The 7664-nt window shown below is 39.6% G+C and overlaps 1 protein-coding gene across 1 annotated transcript; it reads left to right on the top strand.

Moving 5' to 3' along the window:
* Positions 1–64: 64 nt before the first annotated feature.
* LOC104169204 (protein FAM133-like) lies at positions 65–7035 on the top strand. The gene is made up of 7 exons (XM_009710045.1): positions 65–110; positions 289–360; positions 613–747; positions 3941–3993; positions 4603–4686; positions 4922–5014; positions 6506–7035. Exons 1-7 carry the CDS (start codon positions 65–67, stop codon positions 6554–6556), a joined length of 534 nt encoding a protein of 177 aa, XP_009708347.1. The 3' UTR covers positions 6557–7035.
* Positions 7036–7664: the final 629 nt, after the last annotated feature.

Genomic DNA, 7664 nt, shown 5'->3' with positions numbered 1-7664 from the left:
AGCCTGCGCTGTAGCTGCTGTGGGAAAAATTCCTGCTTCTGTGCTGACGGCACATTCATCGACGATGACACGGAAACAGGGGTTTGGCATCAGATTCCTGATGCAAGAGGGTGAGAGCCTAAGCTCGCACTTCAGCGTAGTGTGATGCGGTTTGATAGGAGAGGTGGTGGGGCTGCCCTTAGAAGTGCTCGCTGGTTTCCTCTGTTTCTGCGCTGCTCTTTTTTTTTTTTTTTTTCCCTAAAGTCTGCTGGAAATGATGTTACTGAATATACTTTTGACTCTTACTAGATATGGATAACGGGAAGGATGAAAAAAGTAGAACGCTCTGTGCAGCTTCACAAGAAGACCTGAAAATCCGAGGTAGGCATTGCTAATTTGTTTCAGTGCTATGGTGGGGTGTATGTTTTCCTTTACTTTGGTTACCGTGTTTGACCTTGATTTTGAGCATTGTCAGTTGCTGATGGTGATAGACCAGGGTGCACTGGAAGAAGGGAAAAAAAAGCCACCACCCCTTCAAAACAGGGGTTCATTGAGCTTAAGTTCTGTGAAGAGTCATTTTTGTAGACTATAGTTACTAGCATGTTTGTCACTGTTGCCTTGTGTTATCCTAAGGAAAAGAGAAAAGGAAGCGAAAACGCAGTAGAAGCAGATCATCATCCATTTCATCCACATCGTCTTCTAGCACTACATCCACTTCTTCCTCTTCATCACGCTCATCATCAAGGTCGTCTTCTTCAAGTAGCAGAGGTAAGCTACCTCCATGCATACACTTGATGTTTACCAGTTCTGATAGCGCTCCTGGAAACCCTTAAAGGTTATTTTAAATGTGGCTAAATGGCCATAAAGGGACCTTGTGGAATACCGATACTGCATGTTCGGAGTGTTTCTCTCAGCCCTTTCCTATTGCCGTGTTAAGGTACCTCTTTACACACAGTATGCAATGTTCCTGTGTTAATTTAAATAACTTCAAAACAGAAACTGCTGTTCAGAGAAGTGTTACTTTTTAACAATATGCTGGATATATTTCAGACTCTGTGTTTTGAAAGTATAATGAATACAGATCTTTTTCTACTTCACCCTTCTATCTAGACCAGAGTTGAGGTATTTGATTTAGTCTTAGTTTAGTCTTAACGTTTGAAGCATGTAACTGTGAGGACTCATGCGAACTTTATTAATACCAGTAACCAAGTTCAATGGGAACACGTATGCAAGCATTGCAGGATTAAGACTTTCCATACTAAGCTACTGCTTACTTAGAGGACTTGGAGTAGATACTATCTGGGAGTAAGTGCAGATTTTTTCTGTGGGTATAACTTGTGACCTCAAGGGGAATGTATTGCTGGTTATATCAAGACTGCATGGTTTTGATATTCTGTATCAATCAAAATATTTGGTTTCACTGGAGGTAAATGACCAAATTGCCATTTTTTTAATAAAATGTGTCAGGCTAAACACTGAAGTGTACGTTATCTCTTTTTACTATGATTGGGAAGAACTCTAATATGAACTGGAGTTCTCCTGATGGAAAAATCTAGTATCAGCGTCAGCTGAAACTTCACTATCTGGTACACGACCTCATATTTGTGACCGTGTATTGCACAGTTTAGTAGAGACTTAGTTCTCTTTCTCTTGAAGCAGATTTACATCTGTATGGAAATATTACTTGTTCTCATACTTTATTGGCTTGATTCAGTGTATCTGACATAAATATATTCTGAAAATATTCAAATCTATGAACTTGTACATTTGATGGGACAGGGGGATATTCCTTTCTTCTTGAATTAATTTCATCCCATGTGATACACTCTAAAAGTTCTGAAAAGAGTTAAAATGTCATGTCAGACACTGGCTGTGTGAACATGTTTGGCATGCTCGCTGGTGCATATTTTGGAGAGATGTCAAGAGACATGGATCTGAGGAAAGAAGACGTTCTGAATTAGGCTGAGGTTGTCAGTCTGCATGCTCAAAGATTTGCTAAAACTTTACAGCTTAAAAATTCCCTAAGTTTTCCCATTCATGGGAGAGCAGATGATTTAGGGCAAATGTTCTACAAGGATATGTTTAAACAACCCCATTTATTCCATGTAGAGAAGAAAAAACGTGAGGTAATTGAGCTAAGACAGATATATAGGTGTAGGGAGTTGCTGCTGTGGAGAGGGAGTGGAAAAATCGTTCTGTGGCTTTCAGAGCAGGGAATAATGACCTTAGATTGCAACAGGAGGGATTTGAATTAGATCTAGTAAAAATACATCCTAGCAGTAGAACAGTGGAATAGCTTGCCAAGCCTGCAGTTAAAGACCTTGAATGATGAAGTTTGCCCCAGTCTCACGTGTTGGGTATAGCAGGAGTGGAGTTAGCATTCCTTGGGATAGCAAAATGGAGATTCTTCTGGCATTTTTTTATCTGTGTTTCTCTTTTCTTATTTAGCGAATGCAGCTGTAACTCTGGCTGCTAGACACTGGGCAGTGGCTGAGAAAACTAGAGAAGAGTTGGGGGAAACTGTCTTCTGCTCTTTTGAGTTGTGTTCCCCACCCACGTTCTCCAACCTTGCTGGTAACGTAGGTTGTAGAGAAAATGAAGCTGACTTGAATGCAGAAAGGACACAGTGCTGTGGGAAGAGAGATGTTGCGATATAGAAACTGGGAATGCAGCTTGTTATGTGGAGCTGGGAAGAGAGTTCCCCTCAAACAGGAGACAAGCAGGCAAATCAGTGGTAGAACTAGGGAGGCAGTGTGGCCAGCTATGGAAACAGATTGAGGCAGTGAGGAGGCCAGATGGTGAGGGATGGCAATTCAGAGTAAACAGGAGGAAAAGCTGGCCTGGCTGAGCCTAGGAAGTCAACAGGTCAGTGCAGAAGACTAGGAGAGTTCTAGGGTTTGTGGCCACGAGAACTGTGGCTAGGATGGTGGGAAATAAAAACTGAGTCTGGAAGAGATGTGGGCAAAGGGATAAAACTGGACGAGTGCCTATTCACCACAGAGTCTGGAAGTAAACCCAGTGTTCTTGAACATACCCCTTTCCTGATGTTGCCAAACGTTTGTAAAAGCCCTCAGGCCAGGTATACCGTTCCCTGTGGGCGCTTAGTCCAATCCGTTGTTACCAAGAGACTGAATGTGGTCATAGAATTACCATTTTCCTAGTTTTTTCTGACATGCTTGTGCTGCGTTTGTCATTAGGAGGCCAAAAGAAGATTGCTTGGGCAACTTTACCTTAGACTTTTCTAACTTTTGGGTATGGCTGTGCTCTAGTGTATTCCTACAATGTTGTCTTTTGCTTGGAATTTATTGTAAAGAGACTGCAGAGCTAATAGCTTGAAGGCAGTCCGTTGGAAGACTAGTAAACTATTTCACAATCTCTCTAGGTTTACAGTCCCATAGTCAAAGCTGGTGCTTCAAAATTGACTTCCTCACATACCAGTCACAGTGTAATCTTTAAAATCTATGATTGGCTTATAGAACTTGTGAGTTTCTGCTTTACAAAATTTACTAAAAACCTTGAAGTTGGAAGGTGAGCTGAGTAAGTATGAAAAATTTTTCATTTGCCTTGAACAGTGATAATTTCAGTGGTTTGTCAGTCCCAAGAGTACTTTTTGTTGCCTCCTTTGAGAGTTGGGATCCCTGGCTGTAAAACAGGTATTTGCAATTTGTTGAGCCCAGCTGCTCAACAGAAAGAAGAGAGACGTATTGTCTCTATTAATACATTATATTGATATAAGTAATCACTGAGTAAATCGGGTATTTTTGGTTTCCTTGTTAGAGCCGTAAGTGGCAGTAAGTTAACGTGTTGCTTTTCGCAGGGTTAGTTTCAACCAGCATTAATATATGTAGCTGAATTAAAGCATTTACTTCTTATGTTTTATATTTCTATATGCCTTAGCTGTAAATCCAAATGCCTTTTTCAGAACGCTAAACTTACAGGGATTTGTTTTGTTTAATTTTAGATTCTCCTAAGTCTAAATCAAAGAAAAAGAAAAAAGAAAAACACAACAAAAAGGTAGTAATTTACAAAGAGAAATAAGTACTTAACAAACAGAAAATAGTTCTTCATATTTTTATAACCTTAAATGTCATGTAAGATGTAATGCTTTTGTCTGTGGCTATGTAAATCTGAATCATGCTTTTAGGATTACAGTAGGTAAACTGATACTTGACTGTATGCTAAAGGAGAAAAAATTTAAAAGTTCCTTTTGCCAATCATTGCTGGTCCAGCTAGAGTTTAGAGTAGTCTCTGAAGAAAAGAGAAGTGGGGAATCTTGATAACTTTATAGAATTTGTCAGAAGAAACGGTTTATAGTCAATGAAAGAGTAGTGGGTTCTTGCTGTTGTAATTTTTCTTTTTAATTTTATTAGGACCTACTGTCCAGTGATTTTTATATATTGGGGTTACATTAAAAGAAAGAGAATAGGGGATCAGACCATTTCTGTTTCTCAAGATCGGAAGGGTTGCTAACCCTGCTGAATTACTTTCTGTGTACTTCAGCAGTGGTAAGGGCAAGCAGTAGTGGCCGTCTTGACTAGCCGGGGTGTTGGGAGCTACTTGTGGATTTCCTTTTTTTGCCCTTGTGAGTCTGTAAGCATAAGGATATATGTCTTATACTTGTAGAAAAGGAAAAAAGAGAACAAAATGAAGAAAAAGAAAGAAAAGAAGAAAAAGAGAGAGAAAACAGGACCTGTCCAGCTTTCCAAGGTATGCTTGTATGAGTCTGAAGTCCCGTTATATTTCTCATCTAAGCACTTAATCTGTCCTGTCATAAAAATGTTTATAACACCACCAGTTTTGCCATCAACAAATAGAAGCCTATCTCTATTGTTTTGGACAGTTAGGAAGTATAAAAGATTATAGTCTGTAATTTTATATAAGATTCATAACACTACAAAATAAAACAAAGCTTATGTTTTTCTAATGTGTTATCTCATTTTAGTTCTTTAAAAACAAAAAGAAGAATGAAAACTACAGCATGATAACTGGAAAGAAAATTAAGATGAGAATAAAGAAGACTAAGAAGGATAAAGAGGTAAGAGTTAACATAGTCTATATATCCCTAAGGGAAAATACTGTCTCTTTTAATATTTTTCTAATAGTAGTCTTTTGTAGAAGAGTAGAGCTTACAGTTAGGAATTGTAAATTGAGTGTAGCTTTTAATGTGGCTATGATGCCATCTGAGAAATTTAAATTCATTCTTTTGGCAGGTTTTGTGTTATGAGTGGGCTTGGAATACTCAGGCGTGAGTAAATAAACCAAAGAGTGCTTGTGCAGGTTCTTAGAATTTCAGTCTGTAATGTTTAGCTGATTTGTGACTTTCTCTGTTGACTTAATTTGCACTGGTTTTAATTATCCTCATTTTCTTCCAGTCTCTTGTGATCAATTGTGGTAATTGCTGCTTTACTGTTTTTCTACAATGTGCAAGACTAGCCGTTATTTAGAGAGGATAAAAAAAGACGACAGTAGTATTAGGACCACATGCTCATGCATTCTCTCAAAGCAGTCACATGTTTTTCCTGAGATACCAGGGAAATAAATATCACGAATAGTATTTTGTGCTATTGCTATGAGTGTTTGGACTCAGCTCTTAAATAATATGTTCACTCTTTACAGCGGTTTCCACACCTTAGAGTGATCTGCAGAGGGCTTCTGGTACTAGTCAGTATGTGTTAAAAGTGTTACTTTGCTGAGATGCTCAGTTTGGCGGATTTTGATTCAACGGTAACAGTTCATTCTATAGCTACCAAAGCAGACCTGAGCATTCTAAGTTAAATCTGATCAAAAAGAGGTTATCTTCTTTCTGTGGCACTGAAATTTGTGTTAAATTATGCTGAATGCTTGCTAGCTTTATCCCAGTAACCTGCTTGTTACAGTGTTTGATGTCAGATATTTGATGTTGGTTCTTTTTTGATTTGTGTCCATGGTCACAAGCATGCTGAATTGAACAACATTCTTGACAATATTTTAAGATTCAGTAATTGTTTCATAAATTGTGATTTTTAAAAACACTGGAAACAAGTGTTTTGACTGTTTGGACCATCTCTTTTGCAAAGAAAGAATCTAGATTCATGGTTCCCTTTCTGTTTTGCTGCAAGCTGCTGCTTATGCATAGAAAAAAAAAGATACTTCCCAAAGCACAAGATGTGCTGTGTGTACAGTAAAAGTTGCCTCGGACACCAGAAAATTGCATCTGTTCTGCTTGAGTTCCCTCCTGAGCAGGCTATGAGCTACACGATGACAACCCAGTGGAGTCTCTGCAGGGAGCCACTTAGAAAATGTATCATGAAATAGTGACAGGGACAGCTTGTCTCCTGTAGCATCTCTCCTGAGTACCCATTGCCTTGCGCTTCCTCCAGGCACTCACACCTAAGTGGTAGCTGGTCATATCCAGCTGTGTGAATGTGGTAGCATCTGTTGTGCAGCTTGCCGCGATGTGAAAGCCCCGCAGAAAGCAGCGTTATGCAGCCTTGGACCACCGAGTGCAGATCTGTTAAACCGCTGCCTCTGCTTTTCTGTTCTGCAGAGAGACCGGAACCGTGCAGAACTCCTTGAATTTCTGAACTCTGCCTTATAATGGGAAGAGTGCTGACCAAGGACTTGGAAATATACCAAGCCAATGATCATCATGCCTAGCAAAACACTAAAGGGAAACGGACACCAAGTTTGACAAGACCAGACTCCAGCTGAGAAGACAATCGGGATGTCCTTTTTTAATGGCAAAATGAAGAGTAACTTAAGATGCATGTCCTCCTTTTGAGATCCTAAGGTAATAGCCGGGCTGTGGTGTTTTAGAAGAGCCTAAGAGTGTGTCATTGACAATGATAAAAAGTGACACACTGAAGTCCAGTAATGTAATTTCTATCCTAACTGCATGCAGAAAGCACTCTTAATTTCAAATGTCTTAATGTTTCTACTAGTTTAAGCAAAGCAGAGTATTTGTAAATGTCTATTTGAAAGATGAGGCGTTTCTATATGTATATTTTTTCCAGTAGTGGGTTTACTTGTCCTAAAAAGCAATTTGACCTTTGTAAATAGAACATGCTTTTACATAAATGATTTTTTGACAGTTCATTCACTAATATATTATTTTCTTCAGAGTTTGGGATATGATCTTTCTCTGGACAGTTCACTGCTCTCTCACTAGAAAGTGTAACAGTAAAATACTTTACAGCAATAATGGTAGCTGAATGATTTTTATCCTAAAATAGAATCAGGAAAGGTCTCTGGTTTTGTTTGTTTCTCTGGATCAGCTGTTCAAAGGCAGCTCACAATAGATAGTTTACCCCCCACATCTGGAGCTGCAGTTCCTAGACCTAAAAACTCTGGAGTTCTGGCCTGCCTTTCTGATCCTGTATCAAATCTTCATCCGCCTGAAGTGCTGCAAGACACGTGTCATGTTTCTTAGCCTAATGGAAAGAAAAAGAGCTGTAGGAATGATGCCAAGGCAGGCAGTTACAGTGGCCCTCCCAGGTGTGTTGACAGTCCACCGTGAGATGAGACAGGTCTGGATGTGCAGCTGGACACGAGCGTAACTTGTGTGTGTGTTAGCCGTGGTAGTTCACTCTGTGCTTGCTCACTTCCTTCCAGAGCTTTGACTTTTGATTACCCAACAGGCCCCTGTGTACGTAACCCTGATGTGGGAATTCCACTTGGATCCTTGGTGTAGCCAGTGCTCCTCGGGA

Source organism: Cariama cristata, unplaced genomic scaffold (genome assembly GCF_000690535.1).
Source record: "Cariama cristata isolate BGI_N322 unplaced genomic scaffold, ASM69053v1 scaffold38291, whole genome shotgun sequence".
In the NCBI taxonomy this organism is placed as follows: domain Eukaryota; kingdom Metazoa; phylum Chordata; class Aves; order Cariamiformes; family Cariamidae; genus Cariama; species Cariama cristata.
The sequence above is the reverse complement of the archived record's forward strand: the minus strand, read 5'-3'. Positions and strand labels throughout refer to the sequence as shown.

Bases quoted from the DNA above. Each gene is read 5' to 3' on its own strand.
- LOC104169204 (XM_009710045.1), top strand. From the start codon at position 65: ATGACACGGAAACAGGGGTTTGGCATCAGATTCCTGATGCAAGAGG. The intron at 111-288 runs GTGAGAGCCTAA...GACTCTTACTAG, and splicing joins CAGATTCCTGATGCAAGAGG to ATATGGATAACGGGAAGGAT. The intron at 4,687-4,921 runs GTATGCTTGTAT...ATCTCATTTTAG, and splicing joins GACCTGTCCAGCTTTCCAAG to TTCTTTAAAAACAAAAAGAA.